We start from the raw sequence: 18,317 nt of genomic DNA, 5'->3' as shown, positions 1-18,317 counted from the left end.
ATAGACTGTCCATTCCTAGATTGCGCACTTGATAAGAGCATATATAATTTCTGACTAGTGAGTGTCCAGATGAGTGTGCATGCGTGGCACAGAAAACAAAATGAAATGACAATTGGTGTATTTTAGAGGAAAGACCCCAAGGCCCAGCTTTTACTGACAGCTTTACGAGGTCATCGACGCTCTGCAACACCAGATAGATCAAACAAAACACCCACAAAATGAAAGGTGCATGTTGCAAACTGACAGAACACGCTGGACAAAATGAAAACCACCAGATCGCTAACTGGCAGCAAACCTTGCAGTAGTTCCCATTCCCCAAGGATAAAACCACCCCATTTTGTTGCTCACAAGTCACAACAAGAAAAGAGGGTACTGAACTGAATTTCTAATGGTGTGTTGCCCAGCCAGACATCATGTCAAGAAAGAATTTCCCACCCTATAAGCCAAGCCTGACTCGAACAATTTTTTTACGGCATGCAAGGCTCTCCAAAACTGAGAAGCTCAGGCAACAACCTGCCCAAGAATTGGCGGGTTCAGAGTGAGGATTGTGCATATTTGAGAAACCATGGTAGAGTCCAAATGAAAGATATCTAATTGTCATTTTAGATAGAATGCAAAATATCTTCCCTTTTGTCCTTACTACTTCAGCTCTATCATGTAGCTTGGTTATTTTTAATCTTTATTACTCCTTCTGTCCTATAATATAAGATGTTTTTTGATACTACCAGGAGTAGGTGCTAACGGCTGATTATTTTTATCACTGGTCGATATCTTCCCATTTGATTTTGTAAAAGCCCCAGAATTCTGATTACCTGATGCCACTGATAGTACTACAGAATTATCTAATGTTCCACACCCTAATTTTGTTGCTCAAAAGTCACAACAAGAAAACAGGGTACTGAACTGAATTCCTAAATGTGTGTCCACCAGCCAGACAAAAGAAATTCCCACCCTATAAGCCAACCCTGACTTAAACCATCTTTTTATGGCATGCAAGGCTCCCCAGAATTGAGAAGATCTGGCACAGCCTGTCCTAGAATAGGTGGGTTCAGAGTGAGGATTGTGCATATTTGAGAAAGCATGGTGACTCCAAGAGAAAATAAAACAATATGTTTGGTGTAATTTCAAGGAAAAGACCAAAAGGCCCAGTGGCTTAACAAGATCCTCAACCCACGACAAGTTCAGATAGATGGCAAAAATTGTGAGGGACATACAAGGCCAACTCCACCTCTGTCGATCAGGCCGCACTCCAGGATTCACCATTTTCAATGCGACCCACCAGCTTAAGCTTCAGCTGCTGCCACTGTGACATGAAGGACACAGCCTGGTCAAGCTAGCTACATAGCCAATCAAATTTGCACCAAGAAGCACATCCACGGAAAGAAAAGAAAAAACTACTGTGCAAACACTAGTTGATTAAGCTGCTAAATAACTCTAGTGCTACCTATCATAGCCCTTTTCTCATTTGCTCACCTTGGGGCATAGGAGTGTAGAAGCCGACAACAGGAATCAGGTTACCATATCCATGATCATCGCACACCCTGGTTATCTCCTCTGATTGGACTTGAACTCTGAAGAGGCCGGCAGCAGTGGTCACGACAATGACGTTTGCTCCCTCCGCAAAGCCCAACACGTGGACCGGACATGTTGCACCCATTTGAGCACCATTTAGAGACAAACTTCCCAAGTTGATAATCCGGCTGGGTATCCATCGGGCATCAGTCATCTCCCTTGACCACAATTTCAGATGCGGATCCAATTCTTCAACGAGTCCCAGTCCACCGTCCTCTGCCGGCATGAGAATGTAACTGGGTATACCCTTAGAGTAGCAAGAGTATGGTGCCTTGAACCAAGTCAGCCCATGCATTGCCATGTCATACTCCAGGATCAACCCACCATCAGTCATGAAGTAGAGCAAAGACTCCCCAACAAGCACACTGGAATAATATGTGAAGTGCATGTAGAACTCCCCATGCATCACGGTCAGCTCGCCCCAAGCACCGGTCTCTGACGAGTATACACATGCTGCCGTGTCATATTCCCCGTCGTCAGGATCTTCGCTGTCGACGGAGAAGACAAAGACAACGCAGAAAGGGCCCCCATGGCAGTTGCAGTGGTCGCACCCATCTGCTGCGCAGAACACTGCGGCGGTTGTGCGGCCGATATCAGACATCACGGGCACTGGCACAAGCTGCTGGGAACCCGTGATTGGCTCCCACACCAGGAGTTCCTCAGGATAAGGGTCATCAGAGAGGAAGAGTGCGCGGCCGTGGCGGCAGTCAACGGCCTGCCAGAGCCAGCTGTCTGGGACAGCAAGGGAGAAGGGCGACACAGTGGCGGAGATAAAGTCGGGGATGTCCTCGTCGTCCCAATCATGGAGAAACCCGAGCACGGGGGGTGCCCGGTGGAAATCCTGGAGGCGGCGCCGGAATCCGCGATGGGAGACGGCCTGGCTCCAGGACTTGCAGACGAGGGAGGCGCGAAGGAGGCCGGCAGGCTCGTCGGGCGGGATGCGGAGGAGGATCTCTTCGACAAGCTCCTCAGGGAGCGTCGGCGGCAGTGCTGCTGGCATGATGGCCGCAAGTTTTTGTTCCTTCAGAGGTAGCTAGCTGCTAGGTCTGTGTGGCACTGTAAAGTTAGAGAAAATGGATCAGAAGTTGAAACCAAGAACAGGAAATAATATTATTGTCAGAAGTAGACAGTTGAACAATTTCCTAATGCAAGCAAATTATTTCTGATGAAACAAGGAGGAGCTGTATCGGTCTTTTTTGATCGAAAGGGGTTTCCCCCCGCTCCATTTTATTATAAACGGAGCAAAGCGCAAGTCAACAAGGACTGTTACAAGCATTCGGGCCTACCCGACAATGGCAGGACCAGAGTAAACCGAAAACATAATAAGTTCATGACCTAAGAGAGCTCATAACCGCGCAACACAGATACCACAAGGAGACTGAACGAAACGCAGAGTGCCAACTAAGCCAAAACAGAAAGACTACGGCCCTCGACCAAACCAAGACAGAGGCAGTATCTAGGATATGCAGGGGATTTTTGCAGTAAACCCATTCTGCTTCACTCTGAAATCCTAAATTCAGAGCTACTAAAATTCACTTCCATGCCACTGATAAAAACAAAAAAAATTCAAGTGTAGTTACAGATATCAACTACTAAAACCACACCACCTGCTTGTTTGGTAGAACTGGGAAAGAAAAACAGACATGCCATGACCAATCCTATCAGATAAACAGCTTCACCGGTAACTATATAATCACGTCAACCTGCTAGACATGGGGAATGCTCCCATTTGAGTAGTGCTAATGTTTCTGCACTAGAGTCCACATACAGGTATGGAAGAGGTGTTTGTTTCGATGAGTGGTAACGTAAACGTAAAGGGGGAACTGATTACGCACTGTAACAGCACCGGAATGCACAAACCTCATTCTGTTTGGATCTGCAGTGTAAAGGAAACAGAGCAAGAACAGATCAGATCGAGATCTGCAGGAGGGGCTTGATGGAGGCGGAAGAGATTGATCCAGAGACGGGCCTTGCTGCTCCTCGTCGGCGGCTTCGGCGGTACATCCTAGGCGGCGGTTGCGGCGGCGGCTGGCTGGCGAGGTCCTTCCCGGCGACTGGATCAGGAGGAGATGACTGAGGGGAAGCAGCGGCGCCGGACTCGAAACGGGTCGAGGGGAGGTGGCGACGCTGGGCTTCAAGGGAGGCGGCGGCGGCCGGCGGCGGTGCTGGCAGATCGAGGGGAGGAAGGAGTCGCGGGGGAGGAGGAGGGCTCGGGGTGAGGAGCGCTCGAGGGTAGTCCTGGCCATCTCAGGCCCGGCCCTAAAATCCAGGGCCTAGGCCCGATGGGCTTGCCTGTGGGCCGGGCTTGGGCCTGAGTTTTCAGCCCACCAGCAGGACCTGGACGGGCTTGGACTTGGCATATTATCATTTTAAGGAAGAGGCCCGACCCACGACCCTAAGCCCTAAGGGCTTTTTAGGGCTTTTTACCATATGGGCTGGGCTTGGGCTTGAAAAGTAGGCCCGATGGTAGGGCCTGGGAGGGCCTGGGCCTCAGTTTTCTGTCGTGGGCTTTTTCAGGCCCGGCCCAATCCCGGCCCGGCCTGGCCCATGGCTAGATATAGTCGAGGGTGGGAAGGAATCCTTTATCGGTGGGGGGTGGGGGGTATCGACCGGTAACTGTCCCGGACCTGATTACGGAAGGGGACCTGATTACATAAGGTCGCCACCAAACACACGTGACGTTATCAGTTTACAACGTAAACAGGTGACGGACGAAAATTGCTGAAACAAAAGCAAGGGATTGCAGGATTTGGCTACTATATATGCAGATTTTGCAAGATTTGTCACTTTTTATTCAAGATTGCAGGATTACCTTTCTGGGGAGGCAGCTGCAGGTATGAGTCCGGGCGGCAGTGCGGCTGCTGGTCGAACAAGCAGGGTTGGGGAAGAGGGGCGAGCAGGGGGTACACGGCGGTGGAGAAGTGGGGCGGCGCCTTACTCCAGCGGTGGTTGACGGGGAGGAGCGGCGAGTGACGCGCTGGGTCAGGGGGGGACACATCCTGCGAACCCGATGGCGGCGGCGACGACTCGAACCTCGGGGCAGCTTCAGGGACGGGAGGGCGGAGGAGGAAGGTGAACGCGTCGGCCGGCGGCGGCAGCGGACCGGCGGCCACTAACCCTAGCGGCGGAATGGAACGGCTCGGCTCAACCAGGAAGAGGGGATTTGGCTGGGGCTATGCAGCCTGACTCTGCCACCTTAAAAAAACACTTACTCTGCCACCTCTATATGCAAACAATTCATTTTATACAAATTTTCTTTTGTTGAACTAATTTTTTGTTTGAAATTTCAAATCAAACAAAGGGACGAAAAGGAGAAACTATTTCCTCCAACTGACCATCTAATTGAAATTTATTCCAACAAGAAAAAAAGAAAGAAATGGGGATTAAGCCAGACGGGCCAAAGCTTCACCATAAAACTGACTAAGGAACACCGATCGACTGTTGAGGATAAACCCGGGCAAACGTTGGGCCGGGCCGGGTTTCGGGCCGGGCTTGTAGAAGCCCGACCTTCATTTCTCAAGCCGAGCCCGGCCCGAAGCCCGAAATACTCCCTATTTTCAAGCCCGAGACCGGCCCGAAATCAAGCCTGGAGCCTGAAAGCCCGACCTGAATGTCAAGCCCGGCCCCGGTTTTTCGGGCCGGGTCGTCGGGTCGGGCTGCCCATGCCCGGGTTTAGTTGAGGATCACTTCCCCTACACCTCTTCATCACAGGCGTGGCCCCCCAAGGGGAGATGAAAATCATTGCGACAAGTTTCAAAATACACCATCACTTTATTTATCGGAGACACTTACTCACCATTAGACCTACGATACAGAAATCCATCCAATCCAGCGCTGACCACCGTGGTCGCCAAAGACGAGCAGAAGGGAGACCTTATGAGGAAGTCGGAGTTGGATTTTTTTTTGAAACGGAGGCAAAAGCTTTGCCTCATGTATTAATTAAGGAGAGAATAGAGTTTTTCTTTACAACACACATCCTTTACGCGACATGGCAATTACTCTCGCAAAATAAAAGACCCTAACTTCTTTGCCCCGGCGGTGACCCAAAGGCTTGCCTCGGCCACAATGGAGTTGAGCAGAATTGGCGGAGGAGCGCTCTTGTGCCGAAATACTCTTGCGTTTCTCTCATTCCAGATTACCCATGACACAAGCATGGTAATCGACGCCTTGGCCTTCCTGTCTGTAGTGCCGACGTCGCATGTACTCACCCACCAGCTCTCAACTGAGTCCATCAAGTGCCATGAGGTCGTGTCCATGTCGTCAATGCCGAATCTCTGAATGACCAACCTCCAGAGCCTCAGAGAGTAGCGGCACTTGAAGAGGAGATGTGGCCCACATTCCTGCACGCCCTTGCACAATGGACAAGGACCGCAATTTGGCCACCCTCGCTTGGCCAACCGGTCGGCAGTCCAAATTCTGTCCTGAAGCGCAAGCCAAGCAAAAAACTTCACTTTCGGTGGCGCCCAAGCCTTCCAAACCATTTGGTCCATGGGGGAAAGAACCAGGCCCAAAAATTGTGCCTTGTAAGCAGAGGCCGCCGTGTACTGGCCAGAGGCCGAGTGCTTCCACGAGATGTCATCATTGGTAAGCTCATCAAGCTGGACCTCTTCCAGGAGCATCCAGAGGGAGAACAACTGTCTAATATGCTCGGCAGACACAACTGCGGATGGAGGTTTGATCCTAAGGATCCAAGCGTTGTTCCTGAGGGCCTCCCTCACCTTCCAATTCTTTCGTGACGAGGCCTCGAAGATGAGTGGAGCAATGTCCTTGGGCTTGCGGCCAAGAAGCCAAGGAGAATCCCAGAAAGGCATTCGCGCACCATTGCCCATAGTGATGGTGGTAGAAGCATAGAAGAAGTTGAGGTCTTCGGCGTCGCATGGGTTCCCATGCCCCACCCAGAGCTTAGAAGGCTCCTTCCATTCAAACCATGGCCAACGCAAACGCAAGGCACGCGCGAACTTCTCCGTGTTGAGCACCCCAAGCCCACCGTAATCATGTGGCCGAGTTACCGTTTCCCAATTCACCTTGCACTTGGCCCCGGTCATCTTGTCCGAGCCGGCCCAAAGGAACGCCCTCTCTAGCTTGTCGATGGTGCGTAGAATGCTTGGCGGAATGACAAGAGGTGTAATGAAGTAGACCACTTGGGACGCGAGAACCGACTTGACAAGAGCCGCACGCCCAATGGTGGTGATGTTCTGGCCCTCGTATGTTGTCATCTTGCTTGCCACTTTATCCACCAAGAATTGTAGGTCAACCAACTTCAGCTTCCAGACAGAGAGAGGGAGCCCCAAGTATCGTAGAGGGAAAGACGCCCTCACAGCCGGCAACCCTTGTGTGATGTGCTCTAGGTCAATGTGATTGCATCGAATGGGAACCACTGAACTCTTACGGAAGTTGGTGCAAAGGCCCATGACCTCCCCAAAGCCTCTCAGGATAGCTGCGAGGTTGTCAATATCCCGTTTGACCGGGGCCATGAACACCGCCGCGTCGTCCGCGTAGAGAGATGTCCGTACCATAGCACCCCTCCCTCTGATCTTATGTAGCATCCCCTTCCTAGTGGCCACATCAAGGATTCGTTGTAGAGGGTCAATAGCGATGACAAAGAGGAGAGGGGAAATGGGGTCCCCTTGGCGTAGCCCACAGCCGTGCTTGATGGGGGTGCCGGCCACCCCATTCAGCAGAACCCTCGAGGAGGAGGAACACCACAAAGCCGCAATCCAATCTCTAAATTTACTTGGGAGCCCCCTCCTCTCAAGGAGATCAAGCAAAAACTCCCATCTGACCGAGTCGAAAGCCTTGCGGATATCAAGCTTGAACAGAAGGGAAGGAGTCTTGCACTTATGAAGACGCTGAGCAAGGTTACGGACATACATGAAGTTATCATGGATACTCCGCGTTTTGATGAAAGCACTCTGGGCGTTGGAGATGAGAGTGGACATGTGCGGGGCAAGCCTGATGAAGAGCACTTTTGCAATTATCTTGGCAAAAGCGTGGATGAGGCTAATGGGTCTATAGTCGACGACCCTCTCCGCCCCTTCCTTCTTCGGTAGGAGCACAATGTTTGCGGAATTGAGCCAATGCAAATTTGTTGAGTGGAGGGAGTCGAAACGGTCGATCGCCCTCATGAAATCATGCCTAATGGTGTCCCAACACTTCTTGAAGAAAGCACCCGTGAAACCATCCGGCCCGGGAGCCTTGTCACTAGGCATGTCGTTGATCACCTCAATTACCTCCTTCTCGGTAAAGGGGTAGTCAAGCCCTTGAAACTCATGCTTCTCCAAGTTAAGCTCCTCCCAGTTGAAGTCCTTGTTACTCCTATCCCCTCTTCTCATTGCACGCGTGAAGTGCTCATGGAATATCTTCTCCTTTGCTTCGTGCTCGGTCACCCATCCATGATCATTCATGATTCTGTGGATATGATTTTTCCTCCTTCGCGCATTGACCCGTCTATGAAAGAATTTGGTGTTAGCATCACCCTCTTTGATGTTTGAGATGCGAGCACACTGCTTCTTGCGTGCCTTGACAAGCACGGCCAAGCTTATTACCCTCCGCTTAAGCCTAGCCCGAAGGTCAAGCTCCTCAGTGTTTAATTGCATGCCTTCCTGTGCAATGTCAAGGCGAAGAATCACCAGAAGGGCAGCCTGGAGATGGACCTTGGCTCGAGAGAAGACACCTCTGCTCCATTGCGACAGACGAAGAGCCGTTTTCTTGAGCTTGTGGAAGAGGATGATGTAGGGCTCAGTGTGATCAACATGCTCATCCCATGCCTTTTGGACTACCTCGCTGAAACCGGGCATGCTTGCTCAGCGTTGGGTTTTGCCTCTCGTTGCTCCAGGTGAACCTCCTGTTCTGAAGATGGATCTCTTTGAGCTCGCAGCTATCGAGCGCTGCCCGGAAACGGTTGATCCTACTGCGGTTCACATTCCTCTTGTTTTTATCCCTCGCCCGATAAATTTGGTTGAAGTCCCCACAGGCTAGCCAAGACACCCCCACCGGCGGTTTCTGTCCAAGGAGCTCGGCAAAGAAAGCGTCTTTGAGGGCGGGGTCAGTAGGACCATAGACGGATGTTACTTTAAATATTGCCCCCGATTCGCAAACACGGACCATGGCGGAGATGCAGAAAGTTGTGGTAGTGATGTTGGATATCTCAACTAGGAGATCATCCCAGAGCAGCAGGATCCCCCCTCTGGTACCGTTCGCCGGTCGTTGCGCAAAGCTACGCAACCGATGACCCCCTAAGAAGGCGGCCGTGAATTGGTCGATATTGTCGAGTTTCGTTTCTTGAAGGCAGACCACATGACAAGAGGAGGAGGCGATGGTGGCATTGACCGTGGACCGACGGTCCGGGCAGTTGAGGCCCCGAACATTCCAGCTCAGAAAATTTATCGGTTGTGCTAACATGATGAAACCAAGGAATCCCTGAAGCAAGGCCACTGATGAGCAAGCACCTCAATCGCCCCAATGCAGACAGCGGTTGAACGAGCAGCAGCAGACCCATTTGCTAATAGAGGAGCCGTAGCCCACACATAATACAGAAAAGCACAAGGGCCAACAATTCCCAGTGCCAGAACACACACAACCCTTGGACACACACAGCTGATACATGGTTCTGCGCCAAAACACACAACGAGGATACCCCTGAACATAGACTTAACTCCACCACTAATTTCCCCTGGAGTTTTAACATGTTGTACTATCATTGATCACAGAACTCCCTCAGGTCCTGAACTGCAACTCATTTGGCTGTCTGCTGTAGCGCTGCATCCTCACCGGGCCTCTCCAGGTCCAGCGCTCCTCCTCCACCATGCACCAGGAGGGCATCTTCAACAGCCTGGGCGTTGCTTTCATCCAACTTGAAGAGCCTGCGCATGTCTGCGATCACCTCCGGCGAAAGCTCCTCCTTGAAACGCTCGGCAAAGGCATCAAGAGCTGCCGAGGTGACGTCCTCACCATCCTTGATGATACCCAGAGAGCGGCAGACGAGGAACTCGGCCGCACGAGAAGCCGGCGCGGCGTTGGCTTTGGCGCGACTGGCCGGCCGTGTCTTGTGGATGGACAGGGTGCCCCCAACCCTGGAGATGGTAACCCCGGCCATCGTCTTGCGGCGAGCAGCAGGGGCCCGAGGAGGGGTCGTCGCAGGAGCAGGAAGAATGGACTCCTCACGGTCTTCGAACAACGGTTCGAGGCACTGGAGCCCCACCGCACAGGTAGCAGGGGTGCCAGGACATGAGTTTAGAAAGTCCGTCAAACTACAAGTACTAGTGCTTTTTTGCAATCTTATCCCATGATAATGCGCATTGTAATATCGTAAACTCTTAATAGTTTTTTTGTAAGAAATGAACGCTTAACTGTTGTGGTAGTTATTTCATAAACTCTATTTTAGTGGTTATAAATATACCTTATTAAGTACTTTGTCAGTAAACTTTCATAAGATCTTTTACTTTAGGCCTATAAAAATAAGGACTCATAAATTTTCATTTTGGAAATAAATAATAGATATATTTCATATTAGTAATTATGGGGCCCACTTATCCTCACTACCTTCTGCTCTCTAGCCCGCACTAGTAGAAAACGGAGCTTTAAAACCAGTTCGTAAGGGCCTTTAGTGCCGGTTCCATAACCGGCACTAAAGGATGGGCACTAAAGGCCCCCCCCCTTTAGTACCGGTTCGGCACGAACCGGCGCTAAAGTGCCACCACGTGGCGTGAGCTCGCGCCCTGGTACTAAAGGTTTTTTTTGAATTTTTTTGACATTTTTTTTGATTTTTAATTTTTCTGAATTATTTGATGATTTAGTCTCCATCGGATGCGGATTTTCATGCTGAATTTTTTGATATATTATACGTTTTTTTCCGACATCGTATGCAAAAGTTATAGTCGTTTTACATTTTTCCTACACTTTTTTCAAAACATGTCCAAATTTAAGTTTTCAAATTTTCCTAACTAGTAGATGTAGTAATATAACTACCTGTCGAAGAATTTTATTTTTTGAAGTTTTTATCATTTTCTTTTGATTTTTTCAAAACTGAAATGGCGATAAGGGGGGTAGAGTTTGAAAATTGCTCTATAGTGCCGGTTTGTGTCTCCAACCGGGACTATAGGTTAAGACTCTTTACTGTCGGTTGGTGACACAAACCGGTACTATATTATACGTTTAGTACTGATTTGTGTCACAAACCGGCACTAATGGGGTTCGTGGGGCCCCGGCCTGACGCCAGCCTGCCACCACCCCTTTAGTACCGGTTCGTGACACAAACCGGTACTAAAGGTTCAACACGAACCGACACTAATGTATAGTCGTTCGAACCGTGGTTATATTAGTGCCGGCTCAAATACAAACCGGGACTAATGAGTTGAACATTTGACGCTTTTTCTACTAGTGCCGGTTGCCATGGCGCCACCTCCGCTCCCCCTCTTCTCCCCGTCCGCGAAGCAACCGTCGCCATCGCCGTGGCTCCACGACCCCAAAGCCCCTGCCACCGTGACCCTAGTGGTGGAATGGAAGGGCGCGGCTCAACCCGTCAGAGGATATTTGGGGCTCTGCAGCCTGACTCAGCCACACAAAAAAACTTATTCTGACACATGTATATGCGAACAAATCATTTTATACCATTTTTCTTTTGTTGGACTGGTAGTTTTGAAATGTTAAATCGAAAAAGTGGACGAAAAGGAGAAATTATGTCATCCAACAGACCATCTAATTGAGTTTTATTCCAACAAGAAAAAAAGAAAAAAAAAGTGAAGCCGCACGGGCCAAAGCTTAGCCATGGAACCGACTAAGGAATACCATCGAAGGATCAACCGTTGAGGATCATCTTCCCCTATGCCTCTTCGTCACTCGCGTGGCCCCAAGGGGAGGTGAAGAATCATTGCGACAAGTTCCAAAATACACCACCACTTTATTTGTCGGGACACTTACTCACCATTAGATCTAGGATCCAGAACTCCATCCAACCCAGCGTTGACCACCATGATCACCAAAAGGCAAGCTGAAGGGAGACCTGATGGGGAAGTCGGAGGTGGAATTCTTAAGAGAGGGGCGCCAGAACATGAGTTTAGAAAGTCTGTCAAACTACCATTACCGGTGCTTTTTAGCAACCCTGTCCCACGATTATGCACATTATAATATCGTGAACTCTTAACTGTTTTTTTTTGTAAGAAATGAACTCTTAACTGTTGTGGTAGTCATTTCATAAACTCTCTTTTAGTGGTTATAAATATACCGTGTTAAGTACTTTCTCAATAAAGTTCCATAAGATATTTTACTTCAGTCCTATAAAAATAAATAAGGGCTCATAAATTTCTGTTTGGAAGTAAATAATAGACATATTTCATATATTGTTAATTGTAGGGCCCACTTATCCTCACTACTTTGCGCTCTCCAGCACACACATCACAAACGCGAGCTCGGCAGCCATGGCGCCACCTCCACTCCCCCTCTTCTCCCCGTCCCCGAAGCAGCCGCCGCCGCCGCCGTGGCTCCACGGCCCCAAAGCCCCCGCCACCGTGACCCCTCCGCACCCTTCAGAGGCCCCTTCGAGTTCGAAGCCGCAGCGGCAAAGAGAAACCAGCTCCACCCCCAACCCCCTCAGCGCCGGCGTCCCCGGCGGCCGCACCCGCCGCGCCGTGCTCGGGATCATCCGCCGGGTCCGCTCCCTGGAGCTCTCCGACCCGCCAAGCCCGAGGCCCAGACCCAGCACCCGCGGCGCCGTCCCCTTGTTCCACCTCCCGGTCGAGGAAGACCGGGGAGGGGAGGCGGGGGGAGATGAGAAGGGGAGGCCGGTCCCGTGGTCCGCGGCGAGGGACGAGGGCCTCAAGGCCGCGCTGCGGCGGCAGAAGAAGGCGCGGGAGCCCACGCCCGCGGAGCAGCTGCTGGACCCCGCCGAGCTGGAGCGGCTGCGGCGGGCGGCGCGCGGGGTGGCGGACGGGTGGGTGCGGGCCAAGAAGGCCGGGGTGACGGACGAGGTGGTGGAGGACGTGCGCAGGGTCTGGTCCGGCGGCCAGGAGCTCGCCGCCGTCCGGGTCGTCGAGCCGCTCCGGCGGTGCATGGACAGAGCCAGGGAGATCCTTGAGGTGAGTAGGTGAGACCATGGTTTTCACTTTCAGTGAGATTTCGATGAAATTCACTGAATTTCAGCAGTCACTGAAATCTTTACCTTTCAGCCAAAATATTCTAAGTAGCAGTTTCAGTAGTACACATCAGTCACTGAACACCTTGGGTCAGAGTCACTCCCGTGGTTGCGGCTCGGTTACCTCGATCTCCATTTTAACCAACATTTCTGTTGTGGATAGTGAGTTTGATTGATGTGAGTGCTGCTTTCATTAGCAGCAATTTGATGCAGTTCTGCTTCGTGCCAGCACATATTTGGCGAATGTGAATTCTAGTGGCTCTATGTGTTACTTGCGTATACATGATGGCTCTGTGTGGATGCATGTGGGTGTTGTAGCAAGCTAGCTAGACAGTCTATTGTCTGCCAATTATGGCTGGAAATGTTGACATTCTCTGGCCACTTCTGAGTCCTGATTTTTTAATGGCCTCTTCGATTGAAAGAAATTTTTTTAGGACTTCAATTCTAGCCGATAGAGGTCGTATGATTTGTAGGATAAGATTTCCTCTTCTTATGTGCTACTTTGCACTCAGTTCCAAAGGAAATGTTCCATTAAGTTGAATCTACAGGATTTTTTCCCCCTTTTCTTCCGGGAAGACAATTAGGACCGAACACGTTATGGCATCCAATTTCTGTCATATTCATGTGTTTTCAATTCCTATGTTCTGTTCCGCAGAGGCTCTTATTGAGTTAAGAGTTATTGTGTGAGGGCAACCAGTTGTGTCCTACTGAAATTATGCTTTGAGATAATTTTAATGCGGAGTGAAATTTGTTTACTTATCAACTATTTTAGTTTTTGAGATAATTTTGACACAATTACCATGCCTGAGTCGAAGTCTCAAATCTTGTTTGTTGGACTTCCTTTCTTATCAGATAAAATCAGGAGGTTTAGTTGTTTGGACAAAAGGAGACATTCATTTTGTCTACAGAGGAAGTAATTATCAAGAAAACACAAAACATCGTCACAAGTCCATAGCTGATATTCAGAGAGTTTCCCCTGAAAAATGTACTGTGCCTGAACCCCAATGGAAACACGAAAGCAACACCGAGCCTTCAACAAATTATAGTGGTGATGTTCATGGTATTTTCCAAGAGATTGATCCAAGCATTGCTGTTCATGCATATGAAGAACCTGTCAAAGGAACACTCTATGAGAGAGAAGTCAACAGACTGTTGGACAGCTTGGGCCCTCGGTTTGTAGATTGGTGGTGGAATACGCCATTGCCTGTGGATGCTGATCTCCTTCCAGAAGTTGTTCCAGGCTTCAAAACTCCATTTAGACAATGCCCTCCTGGTGTGAGACCGACGCTAGCAGATGATGAGCTGACATACCTGCGCAATCTTGCACGTCCTTTGCCGACACATTTTGCCCTAGGTGATTATGCTATTAGCTTCCAGACTTTGCACTTGTTCCAAATAACCATGCTTTTACAGGATGATTAAGTATTAACTGCTTCTGGCACTCTTACTGTCTTATGTGTACATCACCTTAGTATTCCACAAGAAATAATGTAGAATCACAAGAAAACTATCATAAGAGGCTTATAAATTTGTGCCAACTAATCTTTTGTAGGTAGAAATACAAGACTGCAAGGTTTGGCAGCTGCTGTGCTAAAGCTTTGGGAAAAGAGCCTTATAGCGAAGATTGCAGTGAAAGTGGGTATCCAGAATACCAATAATGAGCAAATGGCATGGAATCTTAAGGCAAGTGCTCTTCTTCATGAAATCTGTTTATGATACTTGTCCTGTGAAAAGTTCATAATAGTTGGTGCATTTGAGTATCAAACATATATACTGTACAAAATACTGTGAAGGCTATAATACTAAATTAAACTAAACATAAGTAATTAAATGCTCATGCTTTCTTACTTCTTTGTATCAGAGATAGTTGTTGTACCTTCGTCTATATGACACTGAATCTTCTCAGTGCAGCATCTTACTGGAGGAACTATCATATTGAGAAACAAGGATTTCATTATTCTATATAGAGGCAAGGATTTTCTTCCTCGTGGAGTTAAACAATGTGTTATTAAGCAAGAGGCTCGGGTAGATGCCCAGCAGGTGAAGGAAGAAGAAGCCCGATTAACTGTGATAGACTCACTTCAGATGTTCACTGGTTTACCATCTGAGGGAACTTCTGCGGGAACTTTCAGAGAATATCTGGATTTCCAGCTTAACCATGTGCAGGAAACAACTGAACACAACTTGGGCATGGTAGAACTAGAGGCCGAGAAGCATAGACTCGAGAAGGAGCTGAAAGACCTGCAACGGAGACTTTCCATTGTAAGCCCTGATCTTACATTCGTGCTCTTGTTTCAAATCTAACCTTCTTATAGTACCTAATGGAACAAAACCGGTGTTGGCTGCAGCTTATGAAGAAGATCGAAAGATCCAACGAAGCGCTTGCGAAACTTCATAGTTCTTGGAACCCTTCAGAGCAATCTGCAGATAAAGAACTCTTGACAGAGGAGGAAAGAATGATATTCCGAAAGATTGGCCTAAAAATGGATGAGCATGTGCTCCTTGGTATAACATTCTGCATTTACACAGAATTTTTGTTTCATATGTGCTCTTATGCGTGTGCAAGTGACCAAGAAAGGTACTTGCCCGTTGCTGATCCCAAAAGCTATTTTGCTTTGTTTCCCTCGCAGGAAGACGTGGTATCTTTGACGGTGTAATTGAAGAGATTCATCAACACTGGAAACATAAAGAGATTGTGAAAGTAATTACCAAGCAGAATCAAGCTTACCAAATAACATACACATCAATGCTGCTTGAGGTTGAGACAGGAGGAATGCTAATAGCAACACAAAAGCTCACAAATAGCCATGCCATAATACTTTACCGTGGAAAGAATTATCATCGCCCAACAAAATCATCACCCAGTAATCTCCTGACAAAGAGAGAGGCATTACGAAGATCAGTTGAGGTTCAACGACGAGGGGTAGGAATCCTCCAAAAATCATTCTGTATTTTTCCTCTCCAGATTTCCGTTCTGCCAAATGCTGCTTTATATCTCACTTCTCTTCATCTTATTTGCAGTCAATGAAATACTACGTTTGGGAGAGACAAAAGTCTATTGAGGATTTGCAATGGAGACTGGTTAGTTGACAACGGCATTTCTTAAATATGAAGCATCAAGGGCAACAATAGACTATCAATGCAATGAAATTAAATTCCATTCACTTCGGCAGCCTGGAATTCATGCAGTGTGTTTGTTTTTGTTGTGTTTCAGGCAAATGTGATAAGGAAAATCAGGGAACTAACCGTATGATTCATGGAGATTGTTGGTAGTATGCAAATGATATTTTTGATAGTCTTCCTATCTAGCGTATCATTTTTTTGTCTCGGTGCGTTGGATGAATTTGTACAGCCTGTAATAAATACAGTCGTATGATTTTCTGCTAATGTATATATAATAGATACATGAGCTACAGCCTGTAACAAATACTGTTGTATGTATATATACATGATACAGGAGCTACGGCCTGTAACAAATACATTTGTATGTATATATACTAGATACAGGAGCTACAGCCTGTAATAAATACAATTCTATGTATATGTACACTAGATATACTAGATAAAACACCGCGCGTTGCTGCGGGACATTTTAGATTTTATGGGTATATTAAAAAAACATATATAGGATGAAGGAAAAGTATCCAATGGAATATCCATATTTACATTTGAAATGTTGAAAACATACAATTTAATTTGTACAAACACGATGAGATTTCACCACTGTGGAAGCATTGAAATAATTCTAGTACACTCGGTTGGCCTATAGTGACTTCAACGTAGGCATTTTTTTCACCTAAATGCAAATATTCAAACACGTGTACCAAGTCTTAAGCACTGAAAAAAAATGGACATAAAAATAAACTATGGCCATCTAATAGTAGAACCTAAAGAGCACATGCAACCTAGTTGATAGTCTCATCAAGCGACACATGAGATGCCAGCTCAAATATATGTCCCAGATATCAAAGGCTTGATGAATAACATGCGTACGTACATACATATTTTCAGGTACGTTGTTGCCTGAAAGTACTATATTCTACTGTGAAGTCATCATATCGATCCAATACCCAAATAGATGGTTCATGCGTGTGCATGCATAAGAGAGAGAGAGAGATTGTAGTTGCACGTAGTACGTTTCACCTGTTTATTCCTTCCAATCAGCACCTTACATAAAACAAAACGAAGGGAGATGACAATGATCCATCGCTTCCAATCAAAGTTGTTTCATCTGTTCATTCCTTCCAACAATAATAAAGAAAATAAAATGAAGAGGGAATCAAAGCTTGTTTCATCTGTTCATTCCTTCCAACAATAATAAAGAAAATAAAATGAAGAGGGAATCAAAGCTTGTTTCATCATTGCTGGCAGTTCCTGAATTAGAGAGGATTGTGGATGAGAAAGACCGACCGTACTTGCAGAGTTGCAGGTTGCAGCGCGAATGAGGCGGCTTGAGACAGAACAAATCCGCCTTCTAAAAAATGCTTCCTACCACGTACAAATCAGATCTTCCAACCGAAATTACATCATGATCGCTCAAATTTGAGGAGATAGAGAGGAAGGAGAGACCCCAACTTTTGGTGGGATGACAATGGTGTGAGATGTGGCTCGCCTGGATCTCTGGTTGACATCGAGGCACGGGGCGGCAGCAGCACGCGGGTATTTGGTGGCGACCCCCATTAACGCTGGCCTGACAGCGGCATCGCGGCATCGGTACCACCATCGCTGCTGACGGTGAGGTGTGTATGGTAGCTTTGCAAAACTGATGAGGAAGGTATTGATTTGTTTGGGATGGAACTGGGCGGAGGAGACAAAGAACAGTGGGAAATAAGGAGGGGATGAAAAGCGTCGTTGACAAGTAATGAAATAGTCCATCTGTAACTCTTTGGTCAGTGGAGAAGATGAAGAGAGTCCGTGGACTGTGGTAGAATACCAAAAGAGCCGTGGAAAATTAATCGGTTCAGGGGGGAGAAATTGGGAAGACGACAAACTGACACGTGCTACGTTTTGTTTTCCATGGGCTTCCAGTTCACTCACCAAACTAATAGCAGCCACCTGGAACGTCCAAAACGTCCGTGTAGCGCCGGAGAGCCTGTGGCCCGTCCCCCTTTTCAGTTGATAGTAACTGAAAGCTGATGTGGACGTGCTCTACGTTGCTTAACTCGTCGTTGGTCCCTCGTGTAAGTCAGTAAGTGAAACAATGATCGATGTGGCTGTTTTGCTGATGTGGATAGGCTGCATGTCAAGAGAAATAATATAGTGGGGATGAACTATTTATTTAGGTATTATAGATTATAGATGCGAGCAGATGAAGGATATATTTACCGCAAGACAAGCTCTTGGAGACGGAGGGTGACCGAGCTCAGAAAGGAAAGCCGATGGCTGGTAAGCACGTTGGTGCCATGACTCAAAAGCAACACAGAAGTACACATAAATCTCACTGTTAATTACAGTAGAGTTGAAGGTGTGAAACTAAATCAATGGACGGATCTTGAAAAGATATGTGGTGAGATTGCCCCTATAGATTCTGATGAAAAATTGGTGTGGCTCCTCTCTTCTTTAGAACAGTTCTCTTTTAAGTATTTTTATTCTGTCATTCAAAACTATGAGATTGTCC

The 18,317-nt window shown here is 47.8% G+C and overlaps 2 protein-coding genes across 2 annotated transcripts; one reads left to right on the top strand and one right to left on the bottom strand.

Annotated features, from left to right (window-relative positions):
- Positions 1-1,100: 1,100 nt before the first annotated feature.
- LOC125522300 (uncharacterized) lies at positions 1,101-3,818 on the bottom strand. Its single transcript, XM_048687373.2, has 3 exons — positions 3,433-3,818; positions 1,474-2,628; positions 1,101-1,303 (listed from the first exon to the last, which is right to left on the bottom strand). Exons 2-3 carry the CDS (start codon positions 2,570-2,572, stop codon positions 1,284-1,286), a joined length of 1,119 nt encoding a protein of 372 aa, XP_048543330.2. The 5' UTR covers positions 2,573-2,628; positions 3,433-3,818; the 3' UTR covers positions 1,101-1,283.
- Positions 3,819-11,953: 8,135 nt separating this feature from the next.
- On the top strand, positions 11,954-16,113 carry CRS1 (maize chloroplast splicing factor-like protein). Its single transcript, XM_048684246.2, has 8 exons — positions 11,954-12,644; positions 13,553-14,054; positions 14,253-14,383; positions 14,612-14,962; positions 15,049-15,205; positions 15,331-15,623; positions 15,722-15,781; positions 15,915-16,113. Exons 1-8 carry the CDS (start codon positions 11,988-11,990, stop codon positions 15,951-15,953), a joined length of 2,190 nt encoding a protein of 729 aa, XP_048540203.2. The 5' UTR covers positions 11,954-11,987; the 3' UTR covers positions 15,954-16,113.
- The last annotated feature ends 2,204 nt before the right edge of the window (positions 16,114-18,317 follow it).

This window comes from Triticum urartu, chromosome 7A (assembly GCF_056163025.1).
Source record: "Triticum urartu cultivar PI428250 chromosome 7A, HENAU_Tu73, whole genome shotgun sequence".
In the NCBI taxonomy this organism is placed as follows: domain Eukaryota; kingdom Viridiplantae; phylum Streptophyta; class Magnoliopsida; order Poales; family Poaceae; genus Triticum; species Triticum urartu.
This window is presented reverse-complemented; position numbering and strand designations above follow the sequence as displayed.

Bases quoted from the DNA above. Each gene is read 5' to 3' on its own strand.
- LOC125522300 (XM_048687373.2), bottom strand. From the start codon at position 2,572: ATGCCAGCAGCACTGCCGCCGACGCTCCCTGAGGAGCTTGTCGAAGAG. The intron at 1,304-1,473 runs GTGAGCAAATGA...TTCATGTCACAG, and splicing joins CTACACTCCTATGCCCCAAG to TGGCAGCAGCTGAAGCTTAA.
- CRS1 (XM_048684246.2), top strand. From the start codon at position 11,988: ATGGCGCCACCTCCACTCCCCCTCTTCTCCCCGTCCCCGAAGCAGCCG. The intron at 15,206-15,330 runs GTATAACATTCT...TTTCCCTCGCAG, and splicing joins GGATGAGCATGTGCTCCTTG to GAAGACGTGGTATCTTTGAC. The intron at 15,624-15,721 runs GTAGGAATCCTC...TCTTATTTGCAG, and splicing joins TTGAGGTTCAACGACGAGGG to TCAATGAAATACTACGTTTG.